Below are 20,263 nucleotides of genomic sequence, written 5' to 3' on the forward strand. Positions count from 1 at the left end.
ATTCCCTTTTTTTTATTTTTCCACTCTTTACCAACTCTCTTTCACTCGGTATCTGTTTCTAGCCTTTTTTTTTTCCAAAATCGTCACTTGTATCAAACACAACTTTATTCTTCAGGGTTACACTGTCGAATGAGACCATTACCTAAGCGCAGTTGTTGTGGCCCATTTTACCCCAGTGTTTTGACGTTTCACAGTTTGTTTACATATGCCCATTTTGCCCCAGGGCTATGCCCATTTTACCCCGCGTGTCAAAATAGCTTCTCGTAAAACATCAACTTTTACTTTACACTGTTTTCATGATTTTAAGTTGTTTTCATTCTATGTGGCAATTTTAATCCATAGATAAATAGTGGAGGCATACAATAATGCATGATTAATTGTGTTTTGTGGCATATTCAATGGAATATTCAGTAAACTGCTTAACATGCCCATTTTGCCCCGCTTTCCCCTATATGTCCGAGATATATATATATATATTTTTTTTTTGTCAGATAAATATATCAAACCGATCCGTTTGACAGATAAATATATGCGCAATCTGAGATTGCGCATCGTCTATTGCTACGGTGATACGTAGTTTTTCACCCACACTACGACACATCAACCAAAACAGCCATAGTAATTCTCACGCATACATCAACAAATGATCGAATCCCCTACTGCAAGCATAATGTATTTAGAAGGTTGATTTTTATCACTTTTGATGGGCGACATTGTGGGGGACAACTGTCACTCTCTGCATATAAATTTCATTACCCCGCACCAGCCCTCCCCGATTTTTATACCGTGGCCCACGGAAGAGATATGTCAAGTCGAGAAATGTCATTTTGCTCTGAACAACTTCACCTTGTCATTTATAAAGGCCGGGCTACATTGACCGTACTCCGTAGTGTAATTTTGATTTTCACTAGCGCATCTGGCGGCGGCTGGTGAAAGCTTCTTTTGGTCATCAAGGGAATGGTCGTGCCGGATCTCAAATTTAAGTTGTTTTTTCACCGTTTTTTGATGGGAAAATGGCTGAAATACGTGAACAACATATTCATCTATCAATTGCATAGCTTTTCCAGTCCAGTTAAAGTAAAAAACAAGGAAAAATAACATATTTTCTGAAGCGGCTTCAAGTTGTTTGGCAAAATGCTTCGGTCAGCTGCCGCCAGATGCGCTAGTGAAAATCAAAAATACGCTTGCGAGTACGATCAATGTAGCCCGGCCTTAACACCTTGCCCTACTGTCATTTCGTTTTCATTTTTCTACAGCACGGCTGTCAAATTGTTCGGGATAAGCCCACCTGTATAATAAACCCACTTTGGTCTATTGCTACGGTTATGGCCCGTGGCAACGCTCATCGGATGCGATTTTATCGGACGAGATTTATATGGGATTTGACAGATAACGTCGGACGTGCGATTTCGTTATCTGTCAAATCCCATATAAATCGCGTCCGATAAAATCGCATCCGATGAGGTTGCCACCGCCCTATGCCAAGTGACGAATTGTCAAAATGCACTAGAGTCCACCACCTAATATTTTTAAATCCACCTTGTTCTATGTCGTGTTCGATTGCTGCTAGAGCGCTGCCTTAGGGCTTGGTACTTGTTTCGACGCAGCGTATCGCAACGCATTGCGTGACGCACGCTGGTATCTGTTCGCTGCGTTCTGCATGGATATGTCAACAAATTTTACTAAGAAAAACATCAACAAACAGCAATAATGCCTCTTATTTATAGGTTCTGATGTGATTATAATGTTGAATTACAACTGTAAAATTATTTCCAGTTCTGCTCAAAACAGTGCAAAGCATGTTTTCGCTTTTTTATTGCATATTGCATACTGACCCACACATATCTGTTTTGCAGCAATTACGAATTTCCTTTCTCTACATTTATTTTGTTTTGTTAATAAAATTATTTAGTAGTCCAATTGCACACAAAACTGCGCTCGAAACAATTTAACGTGGAAAAATATCGATTTTCACCCGACATGATTGAACCATTTTGACAGACGCATCACGACGTGCGTCGAAATAGAAATTTTTCTACTTTGACGCTGCGTCGTGCGTCGTTAACGCATGCGTCTTTCAAATCCCATACATTTTGGCAAAATCGCAACGCATTGCGTCGGAACAAGTACCGCTCTCTAAGACGGCGCTCTGGCAACAATCGAACGAGACAAACAAACACGACTCTGTTCGATATGTGCTCTGTCAGTTGTTCGATTGTCTTATAGAGCTGTCATGTCTGTCTGTCTGTCTGACACTTGTCTTTTCATATTGAAAATGAAGCATTTTCAAAGTTTAAATGAACATCCATCTGCAGGAGGAAGATTCAACACATACTTTACTAGTTATTCATATCAATAATAATATCAAAATCATTCAAATTTAATATGGAAAAATGTAAACAAACATCCATGCCAAAACACATACTGGTGTCCCCCGAGATACGACTGTATTTGGGACCGAAAAAATGTCCCAAAGCAAGGCGTAAGTCGAAAAAGTCGTATGTCGAATATCTATGAATATAAAGTTTATAACCGAAATTGAAGAGTTGGAATCTATGATATCGTATATTTTATTTGAAATAATGTTCGATAATGTAATAATTATATTTTAAAAGACGTACACAATATAGATATTCAAGATAGAGTAGTTGTGGAATCTTTGGAAATGTGTGTATAACGGTTATTAGCCTAGAAATTCAAGAAAAACATCAATTTCTTGCCAATGACAACTTTTAACTGTCAAAATCAAAATCTGCGAATCGTCGTAACTCGATGGGGCCGTAACTCGGGGGACGCCTGTACAGTGCAAACACATGCATTATGTACACATAATACTTTTATACGTTTCAAACCTGTATACATATTTAATGTTATAATTGATTGTGAAGCATTACAATCATTTTTGGTAGCTATTTTTAAATTTTTGCACGTAAGTGTAGAAGAAAAGAGACAAACTACGTACCCAAACTTGAAAATGTCCCCAATTGTATTCTATCTACTGTAGCTTTGAAGCCTTTGACAGTCAAGGTACTCACAGCGCTGGTGGGTACCGTGCAACACCGACTGAATCATCTGGCATGTTCGACTCGAGGTTTGTCTTGTCTGTTTGTTTATGTGTGACAGTGAAGCTCCATATGATTATATGGGTTTGTTCGAGTCGGATGTCGTGTTCGATTGGTGCCAGAGCGCATCCTTACGTAGATTTGTTGAGAACGTATAAACCGCGTAACTCGGGAGCAGACTGTAATCTTTATAGCTGTCATTTATAGCCGCTTACTAGACGTCACGTCTGGAACCAGCTTATCATAAACACGTTGTTCTGCCGATTAATATAAACATAGAAACCAAATATTGTCCATTGTTGGATATTAAATAAACTATTTCAGACTTTGGGATGGCTGACTTCGATAGTGCCACTAAATGTATCAGAAACATTGAAAAAGAAATTCTTCTCTTGCAATCCGAAGTTTTGAAGACTCGTGAGGGGCTTGGGCTGGAAGATGATAACGTGGAACTTAAAAAGTTAATGGAGGAAAACACGAGATTAAAGCATCGTTTGGAGATAGTGCAATCGGTAGGTATGAAGACAATGTATGGATACCGAGGCTTTCACTAAACCATTTTCCAATCCTATTATGTTTATTTGGTTTACAGGCTATTGTACAGGAAGGCGGATCAATCGCATCCTCCGATTCTGGCAACCAATCCATTGTTGGCGAACTGCAGCAAGTATTTACCGAAGCCATTCAAAAAGCTTTTCCAAGTGTGTTGGTTGAGGCGGTTATTACTATTTCGTCATCCCCCAAGTTTGGCGATTATCAATGCAATAGTGCTATGCAGATTGCGCAGCATTTGAAGCAGTTATCTGTTAAATCGTCGCCACGTGAAGTGGCCCAAAAACTGGTAGCTGAATTGCAAAAACCAATACCTTGTGTCGATAGATTAGAAATCGCTGGAGCGGGATACGTAAATATTTTCCTATCTAGGTATGCATTTTCTTAAATTGTTTACCCTCAGTATTTTGATAATTCTATTGTTTCTTTTATTGCAGATCTTATGGAGAACAACGCATTATGAGCATCTTGAGGCATGGGATTGTGGTACCATCAATAGAAAAGAAACGTGTGATAGTCGATTTTTCCTCGCCTAACGTAGCGAAAGAAATGCATGTCGGTCATTTACGTTCGACCATCATTGGTGATTCAATTTGTCGATTTTTGGAATATCTCGGACACGATGTGCTTCGTATTAACCATATCGGAGACTGGGGAACGCAATTTGGTATGTTAATTGCTCATTTGCAGGACCGTTTCCCTAATTTCCAAACCGAGTCCCCGCCTATCAGCGATTTGCAAGCATTTTACAAGGAGTCAAAGGTTCGATTTGACAGCGATGAAGTATTTAAAAAGCGTGCCTACGAATGTGTAGTCAAACTGCAAAGTGGAGAGCTGAGTTATTTGAAGGCCTGGAATCTAATTTGCGATGTTTCACGCAAAGAATTCCAAACCATCTACAACAGATTGGATGTGAAACTAGTTGAACGTGGTGAATCGTTTTATCAAAGCAGAATGGAAAAAATCGTAGAAGAACTTAAGCAGGATGGGTTCCTTGAAGAAGACGAAGGCCGTCTTATCATGTGGGGCGAAAATCGCGCTGGAATTCCTTTAACCATCGTAAAATCAGACGGAGGATTTACATATGATACTTCGGATATGGCCGCCATCAAACAACGCTTGCAAGAAGAAAAGGCTGATTGGTTGATATATGTAACTGACGCTGGGCAGGCGACTCATTTCCAAACAATTTTTTCTTGTGCAAAACGAGCCAAAATCCTACAAGAGAGCAAACATCGTGTGGATCACGTCGGATTTGGTGTGGTGCTAGGCGAAGATGGTAAAAAATTCAAGACTCGTTCTGGTGATACGGTGAAATTGACAGAACTTCTCAATGAAGGTTTGAGGAGGGCTATGGAAAAACTAGTTCAGAAGGAACGGAACTTAGTGCTCACAGAAGAGGAGCTAGTTGCAGCACAAGAATCAGTCGCCTACGGTTGTATTAAATATGCGGATCTGTCGCATAATCGTAACAACGAATATGTGTTCTCCTTCGATAAGGTAAACATTTTAGCTAAATCGTGCGATATGATTTTTGTTATGTTATCTTTCTTTTCATTTATCCTTCCCAGATGCTGGAGGACAAAGGAAATACTGCCGTGTATCTGTTGTATGCCTATACCCGCATTCGTTCTATTGCAAGAAAATGTGGCGGAGATTTTGCAAATGACATGCAAAAGGTGATCGATTCCACAGTTATTAAATTAGATCATGAAAAGGAATGGAAACTCGCCAAGGTGTTGCTTCGTTTTACCGACGTTATGTTATTGATCATGAAAAATCTATCGTTACATCATCTTTGTGAGTTTGTTTACGAAATATGCACAGCTTTTAGTGAGTTTTATGACAGTTGTTATTGCATCGAAAAAAATAAGCAAGGTATTTTTAAACAGTGAACCTATTAATAATGGATGACATTCAAGTCCATCTCATCTAAGTGCTAATTGATTTTGTTTGTCTGTATTTTTCAGGTGAAATTATTACTGTTTATCCCTCCCGCGTCTTGCTATGCGAAGCAACATCAAAGGTGCTGGAAAAATGTTTCGATATTTTAGGACTGAAGCCTGTGCATAAAATATAAACGATACATCCACTTGAGGTAGCATGCGCAGCAACAACAAAATTAAATCAAGCTGTTTACTAATTTCCCGGTTAACATTGCAAATGTTTCGACTAGTATATTTGCTGCTCGAAATCTTTTTTCAATTTTTGTTTATTCTCATGATTCAATAATAAAATTTACTTTCTTGATAGTTTTTCGCCCGAATGATCACCCAAGGCCTTATTAGACGGAGCAAGGACTGTGTAGGAACGAGGACAAGTAATGTAGAACGATTTGACAAGTAGCCAAAAGTTCGTTATAGGCAGTTTGACATCTAAGAGCCCTTTCGATTCAAAATTTAATTGTGATAAAAATGATAAATCGGTCTGGTGATCAAAAGAAAATTGTAAATTGATTATTGAATGTTTCACCAAATGTATTCATGCCTCTTTTAATAATAATGGTTCTAGGGTTTGATGAGTTTTCCAGCGCTTCCTGCTTTTAAAAAGCATGCAAGATGGCTAAACCTACTCGTACAGACGGCGTCCATGGGCCTGAGACGGAGGAAAATACTGGGATTCGATTTTGGAATCTATCCTTTAAACAGGCTTTGACAGATACAGGCGGTTCCCGAGATACATGGGGACCAAAAACGGCCGTAAAAAACCGCGTATCTTAGGCTGGAAATAGACGAACCGAGATCGTCGCGGTACGCGAAATTCGCGCCTTGTTTATAACAGTTGCAGAACAGTAGAGCTGTCAAATCTTCCGCGCCTCCAATCGCGCCTGCTGTTTCGCAGAGATACCCAACTTCGGTATTGCTGAGATTTTCGCGGTAGCGCGAACCGATTATTTTTACTTTTTCTGGCGGATTTGTGTCGAGAAATGAGTTTTGTATTTTATTTTGCACAAACTATGTGAAATAAATAATTTGATTCGCAAATTGATAGAAAAATATTTCTTCTTGGTACATTCAATCGTCACCAGACCTCGGATGGTTCCATACACGAACCGCGATTATCTGGCCTATCTGTCAGATGTTATAACAGAATTGACAGCTCAAGTCATACGCGATTTTCGCGGTACCGCGATGATCTCGGTTCGTCTATTTCCTGCCTAAAATCATTTCCAGTTCTGCTCAAAACAGTGCAAAGCATGTTTTCGCTTTTTTATTGCACATTGCATACTGAACCGCACACACCTGTTTTGCAGCAATTACGAATTTCCTTTCTCTACATTTATTTTGTTTTGTTAATAAAATTATTTTAGTAGTCCAATTACACGTCCAATTGCGCTCGAAACAATATATCATCGGACATCGGACATCGGACCATAAATCCGTTTACAACTGTCAAATCTCATACAAAATCGGCCCGCTGTGATCCGACACGGCCCGGCCCGACGCGAATCTCTTGTCTGCGGTGCTACGTTTTGTGGCATCGTCCGATGTCGTCCGGTACTTGTAGCTTGGCCGTAAAAAATATGCAATGCACTAGTTTTATGATAAAATCACCTGGAATCAATCGATTAATCGTTGGTATAATATTATTTTAATCAAAAACTATAGGTTTAACAACTTTTCATGAACAAAAATGAATTTCGAAAATACCACTTGTAGAAATTTATAAATTTCGTGCCCAAACGTCAACCTCTGACAGCTGAGAGTGAAGCGAAGTGATGCAACCCGGTGACAGTTGTTATGTCAAATCGTAGAAATAAACCGGCTCAATTGCCACTTGAAAACCGAAAAAGCCAAACGCGTTTTCTGTGTGAAAAGTGTGAAGTGAGATTTAGCTACATTTACACACTAGACATTACAGAGCTGCACAAGAAACTGGTTACCCATTTGACTATCGCTGCAAACTTTCGCCGTATGCATGAACAGCTGTCAGATTTATGCGCACGGTTAAGCCGCCTGCCGATTAATCCGTCCCCGGACAATCGACGTTTTACTGAACATCATTTGACTCATTATCCGTGGTATTCGCTTATTCGACCCCCCAAAGGCCCTTTTCCACCACCTGAAATTTTTAATCCACCTTGATTTGATATGAACAACTTCAGCTTTTCATATCTATACACCTTGGTTCCCTCGCAGTCCTTGATAGGAAGCTATTCATGTTGTCACTTCATGACCACCTACTTTATATGAATCCCCCTATTCAAGAAATTGGCCTTAACTATGGCGGGTAGTGCAAAACAAGTCTTTTCTAAAATTCAACAAACTAATAATGTTTCTAAGGGTACCTTGTACGTAGTTAATAGGAACCCCAGAAATCTCGAACGATTAAGATTAGCATACAAAGTGGACGGATATCATCTAGAAAGACCTGTTCGAAACTTCTGGCATAGGTTTGTACAATTTTCATTGCTTCAATGAACCTGTTTAACTAAAAATCTCATTCCGTAGGTTGGAGCTAAATGCTAGCAAAAAATACGTTACAGCTAAATTGGTTCACTTTGAAAACGGACCAGTGATCGAATGTAGCACTAATGAATGGGCTCTGAAGCGGCATCTGTACAAAGGAAATGACTTCACGGCGTTCATTACGCTGGGAAAAGTATTCGCCTCGCGTTGCTTGGATGCTGGACTAACCGAGGTGCGATGTGATTTTATACCGTCAACCGGAAAGAAGGTGGACCTTTTCCTACGCACTGTCGAAGAGAGTGGTATTTGTCTCAAGGAACCGAATAGAATTCGCCCGTCGTATTCTTGGGATATGCACCGACCCGAAAAGCCGTGGGAAGTGATGGAGTAAATACAAAAAGAAATACTTATTCAGAATTTTAGTGAGCTAAGGTTTATTAGTCAATAAACAGCAAGCTGTTCGGCTTCATTACGTTAGTCGATCTTTACTGCTCGTATTTGTGCTTAATGTCTTTCCATAATTTCTGGAATGGAAGAAAAAGAGTCACCACAAAATTACATAACTCATGTCGCAACGTTACGCACGGCACTGCTCTTTTTATACATACCCCTTTGTTGTGGGATTCGAAAATGGTATCTGTTATCATATCGAAGCCACGCTCGAAGAAAAATACAGCTCCCGCAATTCCGACCAGGTAAGTGGAGGTGCGCTTCAACAGCAAATTGTTCAGCAGCTTCATTTTGGCTCGACTATTCCTTGTAAATTTTCTTTGCACTTGCAATCACAACACAAGCTGATAGAAGTGCGAATGTCAACTTCGACCAAAAACACGCAAGATTCTTAAGTCAAAGGTGTATGTATTTAGCAGGTCATTTGCATCACACCGAGCCCAAAGTCTATGAAGAAACGAGGTCACTTTCTATTAACCATTTTCGAGCTACAGGTAGTCCCCGAGATACGCCATTGTACATTGGGCAAACGCCTGTATAAAAATCTAAAAACCAACTTCATCACAGGTTAACACCATAATCATTTTCTTTAAATAGATACTTTAACTTAGTTGAAACCAAAATATTTCACGTTTTCACCTTAAACTTACTGAGATATAGGCCATCAAAGTGTAAACTTTGTGTTTTTTGCTCCAAATTTAAGCTATTTTTCGACCGAACATAAACCATCATATTTAAGTAGGGTAACTGTACCAGTTTTCGGCAGGCTAGTGCAGCAGATTCACAAATATTGCTCACACATCAATATTTTTCATTATTTTTCTTGAAAGTGTTGTTATTCTGGTTGATAAACTATCATAGTATGTTACAATTATTCTTAATATTATTCTTATTGCCGGTTCAAAGCCCTTTTTCATAAATATTGGTGAAAATGCAAACATTGATTTTGCTCCTATTTTCGGCAGTTTGTTCCTATTTTCGCCAGGCTGTGTTCCTATTTTCGGCAGCGCGAATACGGGTCAGAAAATGTTTGTATCAATGTGAATACAGTGGAGCGCGGTTTATCCGGGCTTCTCGGGACTTGACCTCGCACGGATAAGCGAATAACACGGATAATGAGTCAAATGATATATTTTATCACCAATTCCTGAATAATTTTTGGAAATTTATCTTACTTTTTGATAAAAATAACCCAGTTTTTATTAACTTCATGCTTTTTCCACAAGAATATTTGAAATTTGCCTTGAATTATCGGGTCTTTTGTTTTGACAATATGCTCTTTTAACCACTTTTTCAAATATCCTCCACATAACGAAATGTCACCATTGCATTGAACTGTCATTTCTCAACAGCACGGATAAACGGACAGCCGGATAAAAGGTACCCGGATAAACGGCGCTCCACTGTATGTACAAAAAATGTTTAAAGCAATTTAACACTCTTACTTTCCTAAGATTGGTGTTAAAAAGCACTTTAATTATTAATTTTATGTTGCTTATTTTGGCCCGTTTTGACAGCCATTTTGATGCAACGTTTAAACAGAGCAGCCATTGACAGTTTGATGGTTATAGCGTACGGTGCGAACTGGCTTACAAATATTTATTTTTCTCTTAATTTAGTGCATGTTTTGTCGTAAAATTGGTGATATTTGGTACAAGAAAGGTCATATTATGTGTCGATATACACATTGTAGTGTTCTGATCTATTTTAAAGAAATATTTAGCCAAATCCAAGGTGTGTTATTGTTCCGAGTTTCGGCAGGAGCCCACAACATTGAGTGCCAGTGCCATTAACCAGTGCCAGATTGAAAAGTACGCATAATTTGTTTTGGGCCGGTAGCTTGTGCACAACGTGATGACAATTCTCAAAATGGCACCAGAAAAAACGCTTCACACTGACGTTTCAACTGTAATAATAAGCTTAAACTCTGCAATATCGCTTGCTCTTTAAGCCAATTTTATGCCTGCTGTTCAACCGTCCAAATAGACATACAGCGACAACGTCGCGCGCGAAAAAAAGTAGCTCAATTTTGCAAACAGAGCTACTCGTCTCGCGCGACATTTTTGCTTCATCCGAAATAATCGAATTATCTACTTTGTTTACAAGCCAGATTAATGCCAAACGCAAAAAAATAGATTTGAACACAATTTAACCTATTTTTGTGTGTTTTAAAATAAAAAACAAGTTGGTTGACTGAGTCAAATGAGCTACTTTGATCTACACCGAGTGAAATTTTGAGCTATTTTTCGTCGCGCGCGACGTTGTCGCTCTATGTCAAGGTGTTATAAATGACAAGGTGAAGTTGTTCAGAGCAAAAGACATTTCTCGACTTGACATTTCTCTTCCGGGGGCTCCGGTATAAAAATCGGGGAGGGCTGGTGCGGGGTAATGAAATGTGTATGCAGAGAGTGACAGATGTCGCCCAGCAAAAGCGATAAAAATCAACCTTCTAAATACATTATCCTTGCTCTATGTCTATTTGGACGGTAACAACTGCCGTCGATCCTGGTTTTGTGCTTTTTTCTAAAGCCTCGATGCCCAATTGTTCTACATGACGACACCTCCTTTCTACCCACTTTGGAAAAAAGCTTCAACTTTGACAAAACTGCTTGTCAATTGCAAAAAATACCTTTCTCGTGGCCTACACACAAGAACGACAAAAAGCTCAAACCTCTGAATATCATCGATATTTTGTTTAACAAGTGCTAAATAGGTAAATAAATCAAATAGAAACATGCATTTTAGCACTATTATCATAGGACTGGGTCACAACTGCGCCAAATAGCTGTTTTTTTACGCTTTTTTGCGAACGTCAAGTTTTGACGCTTTTTATCAACTTTTTTTCCTGGCTGCTTCAGGTTCCGACATTTTGACAAAAGCTCACGTTTTTATTTTTATTCAGCATTTTGTCACTCCCGTGGCCTTGCGCCTATTGATGTCAATAAGATATGTAAATAGGAAACTTGAGACAGCAAGTTTGTTGACAAATCAAAAAGGGGTAGTGAATAGTTTTACAAATTCGAATTCATTTTCTATAAAGATGTCTAGTCCGCGTGTTAAAAGATATAGAAGAGATTCTCAAAAGAGCGAAGATGAAGAAAACAATTCGTTTGTTCCTTATGTGTCAGTAAAAGAACGAAAAAAACAACAGCTGCTCAAGTTGGGTCGTATCGTTCAATTGACTGCCGAAGCATCTACGGTTGGAAAATCATCCAGTGAAAATGAGCACGAGGAAGAAAGCACAGAAGAGTCATGGGGAAGAAAATTTAATATCAGCTTGTTGGATCAACACACTGAACTTAAAAAGATAGCAGAAGCTAAGAAAATTAGCGCAGTAGAAAAACAATTGAAAGAGGAGGAGAAAATCCTCGAAAGTGTCGCTGAAAAGAAAGCACTTATGGGTGTTGCTGAGTTGGCCAAGGGAATACAGTATGAAGATCCTATCAAAACCAGCTGGACGCCTCCAAGATATATTTTATCCAAACCGGAATCCCGTCACGAGAAAATTCGCGAAAAGCTCCGTATACTGACGGAAGGAGAAAATGTACCACCGCCACTGCGTACGTTTCGTGAAATGAAGCTCCCAAAAGCCGTGTTAGCAGCCTTGGCGAAAAGAAACATAAAGAAACCTTCTCCTATTCAAGTGCAAGGTATACCTGCAGTTCTGGCTGGACGAGACTTGATCGGGATCGCATTTACTGGCTCGGGTAAAACGTTGGTTTTTGTTTTACCAATCATTATGTTCTCTTTAGAGCAAGAATTACGGCTACCATTCATTAAACGTGAAGGGCCGTACGGATTGATCATTTGTCCTTCTCGGGAGCTAGCGAAACAAACACATGACATAATTCAGTACTATTGTCGCCATCTTCAGGAAGCTGGTATGCCAGAAATTCGCACTGTTCTCGCAATTGGCGGAATCCCCGTAAATGACGCCATTGCAATCATTCAGCAGGGGGCACACATCATGGTTGCCACGCCGGGTCGACTAATGGATATGTTGGATAAAAAATTGGTAACTCTAGATGTATGCCGTTACCTGTGCATGGATGAAGCTGATCGAATGATTGACATGGGTTTTGAGGAAGACGTCCGCACAATATTTTCCTATTTTAAGGGACAACGACAAACTCTTTTATTCTCGGCAACCATGCCAAAAAAGATTCAAAATTTTGCTAAATCTGCTTTAGTAAAACCAGTTACAATCAACGTTGGACGTGCGGGTGCCGCTTCAATGAACGTAACTCAAGACGTGGAATACGTAAAGCAGGAGGCAAAAGTTGTGTATTTGTTGGAGTGTTTGCAGAAAACACCACCTCCAGTACTGATATTTGCTGAGAAAAAGCAAGATGTCGACGCAATTCATGAATATTTATTACTTAAAGGGGTAGAAGCAGTAGCTATCCACGGAGGAAAAGATCAAGAAGAGCGATATCGGTCGGTCGAGTCATTTAGAAATCAAGAGAAGGACGTGCTAGTTGCTACTGACGTCGCATCTAAAGGTTTGGATTTTCCGGATGTGCAGCATGTAATTAATTATGATATGCCAGACGATATCGAAAACTACGTACATCGAATTGGTCGTACTGGTCGATCTGGATCAAAAGGTTTAGCGACAACATTTATCAATAAGGCGACAGAGCAGTTTGTGCTATTGGATTTGAAACATCTTTTGATTGAAGCTCAACAAAAAGTTCCTCCGTTCTTGGGTGAACTATGCTCGGAAACAGAGAAATACGCAGATCTCGGTGATGGCTGTAGTTATTGTGGTGGTTTAGGTCACCGCATCACGGAATGTCCTAAACTTGAAGCCGTGCAAAGCAAACAAGCTTCTAATATTGGACGCAGAGATTATTTATCGAACACTGCTGCTGATTATTAACGTAGTTTCAGTACAGTAGCACTGCAGATGCACTATCTTATCTACAGCATGTATGATTAAGTATGATAAATAAAGAAGACTGTTTTGTTCCATAAAATCTCAAAGGTAATTGTAATATCTTTCATGTTTTGACCTATGACACGTTGATGAACACAAATATCACAATATTAAGGTAAAAGTAACTGTTCAAATAGATAGAGCGACAACGTCTCGCTCGACAAAAAGTAGCTCAACCACAAAGTACGACATCGGAACGATTTTTAGTTACCGTTCATATAGACATACAGCGATAACGTCGCGCGCGACAAAAAGACAATTTTGCAAACAGAGCTACTCGTATTGCGCGGCATTTCTGCTTCATCCGAAATAATTGTATTATCAAGTTTTTTTACGAGCCAGATTAACGTAAAAAGCAAAAAAATGGATTTGAACACATTTAAACTCATTTTTTATGTTTTTTAACAAAAAGTGTGTAGGTTGATGGGGCCAAATGAGCTACTTTGATCCACGCGGAGTGAAATTTTGAACTATATTTTGTCGCTCGAAACGTTTTTGCTTTATGTACAGTCATTATCCGATATACGCTATCGTACGGGACCGAGCACAACCGCGTATCTCGAGTTTTCGCGTACAGGCAGTCCCCGAGATACACGGTTAATGGGGACCGAAAACGGCAGCAAAATACCGCGTATCTCGAGTTTCCGCGTAAGTCGAATCTCGTGATTTCCAGCCAAAATATCACTAATTTTCATGCAATTTTGCAAGTAGGGGATGATTTTAACCACTAAAATAATTATTTGATATGTTTCTACTGAATTGAACAGTTTAAAACCTTTCGAAATGGTATTTCACATTCGATCAATACGGAAATTATTTGGTATTTCACAATTGATGTGTCAAATCAGTACAATTTGCTCAAAGAACTGTCAAATTTGAAAAACCGCGTATCTCCGAATCCGCGTATAAGAGGTACCGTGTATCTCGGGGACCGCCTGTACAGCGGATTCCTATGGAAAAATAGTTTACACTACTGGTTCGAGGGTTGAAAAATATCACCACAGAGTTTTGCATTACAGTTTTTTGTAGTAAAACAGGTATCATTTGCACAAATTTAATGCAAAATGCTTTAAGAACTTTAAGGAAATTCAAAAAGAGCATAAAATATTTCAAATAAATCAAAATATTTGCAAAAAAACAAATGGACCTGTTCAATTTAAAGGAATCGCGTACTGCGAATTCGCGTATATCGAGTATCGCGTACTGCGAATAATTGCTGTATATTTGAACGGCTAAGCAGCTTCAAATAATTTCGTTCCACGTAGATAAAAGTAGCTCAAATGACATAGTCTACCTACATGTTTTTTGTTTTAAAAACATAAAAAATAAGATCAAATGTGTTGTTTTTCTGAGTTTTGAATAAGTTTTGTTCGTAAACTAACTGGATAATTCGATTTGTACGAGAAGCATAAATAATTCGATTCGGATGAAGCAGAAATGTTGCGCATTACGAGTAGCTCTGTTTGCAAAATTTAGCTACTTTTTGTCGCGTGCGATGTTTTCGCTCTATGTCTATTTGAACGGTTACACACACACACATTTCCAAAGATCCCAAATAGCCAGCTCGAACTCCATAGCTTTTTTGAGGCTGTAAAACGAAAAATCGTTCCGATGTCGTACTTTGTGGCTGATTAAGAGATAAGAAGTACTTTGCAGAACTATGGCGCTTTTTAACAAGCACACGGTACTCTTTGGAACTTTGTGGCTGATACTCACTATGTTCAGGGATCATGATGGAACTTGAAGGCTTGTTAAGACAGCGTACCGAACTTGGAAGAACTTTAAAGCTTTTTAATGCATGACATCGGTACGAGGTGGCTCTTGTCAAAGTGTCAAAGGCTGCCACGAGTACCGGCTTTGAACGATGAAATCCGTTCGACGCTCATGAGAGAATGAGAATCATGAGATACAACTGTCAAGCATTTACAGACGTTTATATCTACGATTCAAGGATGGTTACACACAAACCAATTGCATATTGAATGAACCACACGTGCCATTTTGAGCAGACCGTTTACAAGGACAGTGAACCCAAAAGCACAAAAGATAGAAACACGTGGAGTGATATTTTTGTGAATTGGACGAAATAAATCGAAGAAATAAGTGAAAAAGGACACTAAGCATACGAATTACCGAAACGATGGGGGTCAACGACTCCGGAGGGGGAATTTCCCTCTCAAATTATTATAGTGGATTAGGAGTAGATTTCCAAATAGGATCCGCAGAGGAACCTAGAAGGAAAATAAAGAAAGGGACCCAATTGAGGAAAATAAGTGAAGTGCACGAATCGGAAGAAAGATTTTTGGTGATAGAAGCGGAAAAAGAAGACAAAGACTTAAGTCGTGCAAACCCCCCAAGTGCCAAAAATCCACTAAACGACCACTAAACGCCTTCTAAACGACTCAAGCTCTCTACCTAAACGGAATATAGAAAGACTTCGTTTAGCAGACGGCAAACGACTCATGCATTCTAAAAATAGCAAAAAAGCTGGTGGCGCCATCTGTTTGTGGGATAGCCAACCAGTTGAGCTTCCTCGCTTGGAGGAGAGCTTTCTCATTTCCTCTGTACAGTTGTATGGTTTGGTATGGTTGCATTGAAGTTATGCATCGCTAGAACTAGAACGGCGATACGATTGTTTAAATACTAAACTCCAACCGAAACCACCAGTACTGAAGCAAGTGAGATTTTAGTAATGGTCGTTGGTGTTGATACCCGTGTATCTGACCACACGAACATTCATATAGATTTTTGCACGCAAAGTGAAAAGGCTAAATAGGTCATGATTAGATGAAGCATGTCGAAACACATTGCAAGAAAAGGATAGCAATATAATGATGAGTTGTAATACGCCATCTATTGATCAAACCAATGAAGCTGTGGAGCTTTCATTTTTTTTTCTATGGATATTCAATTTTCCAGTCGTTTAAGCTTAATCTGTGGCGCTTGAGCCATTCTTAGTGAAAAAGACAATTGATGTGATAGTTGGAGAAAACAATGCTAATATTACGAGAATAAGAATAAACGTCTAAAAAAAAATAGGGGTGGGAGAAAACGAAACAAAAACTGTAGTGAAAGAACATCCCACACTAAATACGTGCAAAGGTGTAATAAGGTGCCCGGAAATCGAATTCCTCACCGAAAACGAAATCATGGAGGGCCTCACCGAGGACAAAGTGACGGAAGTAGTAATATTAAAAAGAAAAGTTAATGATAAAGTAATAAACACACGCACGGCTGTAATTACTTTCAACACAACCAAGGTGTCTAGAAAAATAGATTTTGGTTGGTATCCGTTAAAAGTAGAACTATACATACCGAAGCCAATGCGATGTGGAACATGTCTAAAAATAAGACACACCAAAAAAGTGTGTAGACGAGAAAAAGTATGCGCCAAATGTAGTGAGAATTTACACATTGAGAAGTGCAAGAATCTGAAATGCGTATCTTGTGGAGGAGATCACCATACACTTGACAAACAATGTCCAGTGTTTGTGGATGAGATAGAGATACAAAAAATAAAAACAGTAAACAAAATAACATACGGAGAGGCAAGAAAAATACGCAGATCACAATGCCCGAGTATTCCAAGAATATTCACTAACGGACAAACATACGCCCAAAAAACAAAAATAACAGATAACACAAAAAATAGAAGCCAAACAGAGTATATTAAAAAAAAACATATTCAAAAAAAATAATGACTCAAAACACAACACATACAGAAAATAACAAATAAACAAATAAAAATAGGAAATAGGATAAAAACATACAAATAGTAGCAATAGAGTAAATAGAAAGTAGTATAAATATAATATCGATATACATGAGCCCAAAAACAACTCTACAAAAAATAACAGAAGTAACACAACAAATCAGATCAATATTCAACAGAAGAACAGTTATAATGGGAGATTTTAACTGTCACCATACATTTTGGGGAGACAAAAAAATCGATAATAAAGGAACTAAATTAATAGAAGAATTTGATTATACAAACTTCTTAATTTAAAAAAATGAAAAAAAACATATGCATATCAGAAGATCCAAACAAGAGAGACACTTCAATTGATTTGACCATAATCACCCAAGATTTATTTACTAGGATAGAAAAAAATATAATAGAACAACATATAGGAAGCAGCAAACACAGGATAATAAAAGCATGCATAAAAGAAAAGACTAAGAAACAACAAAGAACACAACTGAATAAGGGAAAAGTAATTAAAAACTTGCAAAATAGATAAGATATCAACAATTAACCAAATAACAAAAAAATAGAAACAATAATTAAACAAAATATAACTAAGGTTAATTATGAGCCTAAGTCGTGGTGGAATAAAGATATTAAAACGGCACTAAAAACAGAAATACAGCAAGAAAAATATACAACAATACAAAAAATATAAAAGATGCCATAGAGTACAAAAAATGAAGCAGTACTAAAAAGACAAATAAAATTAAGTAAAAAAGAATTCTACAAAAACTCAATAGAAAAAATAAACAAAAACACCACGACAAAGGAACTATGTCTAGTCAAAAAGTTAGATGGTAAGGAAGAAATTATAAGAGAAGAAAATATAATTCATAACAACGAAGAATCGGCGAGAGAACTTCACAGAAAAACATATGGAAAAAATGAAAAAATAGATATTGAATCAATAAACATACCTGAATTTATAAACGAAAACAAACTGATAGACGAAGAAGAAATTTAGGCAATGTAGGCAATTCGACAGTCCTAAAAAAATAAACACTGTGCGATAAACAAAATACTCCCAGACAGATCTTTTGGTTTCAGAAAAAATAAATCAACCCAAATGTGCGCAAACTATTTGCTAAACTGGATACAAAAAAAGAAAAAACAAAAAAGAGAAATAGGTAGTATCTTTGCAGATCTCGAAAACGCATATAATAACGTAAAACTAAAAATACTGATAGAAGAACTCGTCTAGACAAACATGAATAGCCAAATAATAACCTGGATTAGTCAATTTTTTAAAAATAGGACAATAGAATTAGAATGTAATAAAAAATAATCAAAAAACTAGTCAGTGATAGACTGCCACAGGGTGACGTGATGTCCCCAACATTATTTAATATTTATACGAGAAAAATACATAGTAGGATAAACAAAATACCAAAGATTAGGCTAATACAGTACGCGGATGATTTTGCTATAGTGGCTGCAGATAAAAATATAACACTATTAAATAGAGCACTCCAAAGAGGTATAATAGAATTCCATAGAGCAATAAGCGAACTAAAATTAGAAATGAACATTAAAAAACCCAAAATGATAATAATGGGTAAAACAAAACAGAAAGTCAGATTAAAAATAAAGAACATAGAATTAGAAAACGTAGCAGCATACAAATATCTGGGAATAACTATAGACAAACAACTTAACTTCAAAAAACACATTGAAGATATAAAAAATAAGGCAAGAGACAGATTATATGTCTTCAAAGTGCTGTGTGGAAAAAATCGAGGATTAGGAACAGATAAAACAAGAAATATAAATAGAGCTACATTCCGCAGTATACTTGAAAATGCATCGTCGATTACAAAAAATGCAAAAAACAACACCAGAAAGAAAATAAGTACTATAGCCAATACGGGCCTAAGGAAAACATCAGGATGTACCAAAACAACCCCGATTAATTCACTACATGCCATAAATGCAGAAATCCCACGAGAAATAAGGTGTAAATATATAGCAAACAAAGAAATGACCAAAGCTTACACAGTTAGCCCCATAATAAGAGAACAACTGTTGAATGCAGCACGAAATAACACAAACAAGAAAACATTAACAGCACAACAACAATTATTTCAAGAGAACAGAAGTACCATACAAAACATAGCCATAAGTAAAATAAACGACATAGAACATAACGTAAGCATAAATACCAGCATAAAAAACAAGATAGAAGAGAAGAAAAATAGGAATGACCAATTAACAAAACAAATAGTATTAGAGAACATAATTGAACAAATGAAAAAAAGAAACAACATATTCACAGATGGAAGTAAACAGCAAGAAAAAAACGGAATAGGAATATACATACAGAAAGGACAAGAAAACTGGTATCATAGCATAAAAGCATATAACGAAGCTTGCATAGCAAGTCTAGAACTGACAGCAATTGAAATAGCTATGAAAATGGCAGAAGAACTAAAGATGGAGAGACCAACAATATACACAGATAGTTTAACAAGCTGTGATATCCTGAAAAAAGCCAAAGATGAGGAAGAAATTGAAGAAACGATATATAATATAATAGAAATAGGAAATAGATTAAAGGCAAGAATATGGTGGATACCCGCACATGTAGGAATACATGGAAACAAATGTGCGGATAGATTAGCCAAAGAAGGAACAATCTCAAATATAACAACAGAAAACAAAATAAGATTGGTAGATGCGTATGAAAGATACAAAATAGAAATGATAAAGAAAACAAAAATCTGGTACGAGGAACAATGTCAATGTAGGTTTCTACGGCCTACTCCGTCTCGTGGACTGTATTAAGAAAAGGGAGCAGAACTCCCGAGCAAAAGCTTTGAAAAAGGCTGGCACCCCGATGCAAACTTCCGCCTATCTAACAACGGATTTTACCAAAGGGGTTTTGCCACTCTTAATGAGAATCGAATTTCACAAGGAGAGCAATGCTCACAAAAACTTGGAGGAAGAACTAGTTAATTACACTGGAATTCTTTATTAATTTATTGATAATTTCTGGGGTGTTCTTATCAGGAGCCTACATGCTACGTTAGCGAAACATACACTTTCTTGTTAAATTCTTGTTGCGTTGGCACTATTCCAACGGGATTCTGTTTGAACTGGTTTA

The 20,263-nt window shown here is 37.8% G+C and overlaps 4 protein-coding genes across 4 annotated transcripts; 3 read left to right on the top strand and 1 right to left on the bottom strand.

Moving 5' to 3' along the window:
- Window positions 1-3,246: 3,246 nt before the first annotated feature.
- On the top strand, window positions 3,247-6,094 carry LOC120895800 (probable arginine--tRNA ligase, cytoplasmic). The gene is made up of 5 exons (XM_040299447.1): window positions 3,247-3,574; window positions 3,655-3,986; window positions 4,052-5,114; window positions 5,186-5,492; window positions 5,585-6,094. The coding sequence occupies exons 1-5, from the start codon at window positions 3,395-3,397 to the stop codon at window positions 5,692-5,694; spliced, it is 1,992 nt and encodes a 663-aa protein (XP_040155381.1). The 5' UTR covers window positions 3,247-3,394; the 3' UTR covers window positions 5,695-6,094.
- A 1,654-nt stretch (window positions 6,095-7,748) lies between these two features.
- On the top strand, window positions 7,749-8,511 carry LOC120893583 (39S ribosomal protein L18, mitochondrial). The gene is made up of 2 exons (XM_040295559.1): window positions 7,749-8,007; window positions 8,066-8,511. Exons 1-2 carry the CDS (start codon window positions 7,838-7,840, stop codon window positions 8,412-8,414), a joined length of 519 nt encoding a protein of 172 aa, XP_040151493.1. The 5' UTR covers window positions 7,749-7,837; the 3' UTR covers window positions 8,415-8,511.
- On the bottom strand, window positions 8,434-8,853 carry LOC120893584 (cytochrome b-c1 complex subunit 9). The gene is made up of 2 exons (XM_040295560.1): window positions 8,632-8,853; window positions 8,434-8,547 (listed from the first exon to the last, which is right to left on the bottom strand). The coding sequence occupies exons 1-2, from the start codon at window positions 8,761-8,763 to the stop codon at window positions 8,509-8,511; spliced, it is 171 nt and encodes a 56-aa protein (XP_040151494.1). The 5' UTR covers window positions 8,764-8,853; the 3' UTR covers window positions 8,434-8,508.
- A 2,361-nt stretch (window positions 8,854-11,214) lies between these two features.
- Window positions 11,215-13,456, top strand: LOC120893582 (ATP-dependent RNA helicase abstrakt). The gene has a single exon (XM_040295557.1). The coding sequence runs from the start codon at window positions 11,409-11,411 to the stop codon at window positions 13,353-13,355; it is 1,947 nt and encodes a 648-aa protein (XP_040151491.1). The 5' UTR covers window positions 11,215-11,408; the 3' UTR covers window positions 13,356-13,456.
- The last annotated feature ends 6,807 nt before the right edge of the window (window positions 13,457-20,263 follow it).

The sequence above is a fragment of the Anopheles arabiensis genome, chromosome 2 (assembly GCF_016920715.1).
Source record: "Anopheles arabiensis isolate DONGOLA chromosome 2, AaraD3, whole genome shotgun sequence".
NCBI classification, from domain to species: Eukaryota; Metazoa; Arthropoda; class Insecta; order Diptera; family Culicidae; genus Anopheles; species Anopheles arabiensis.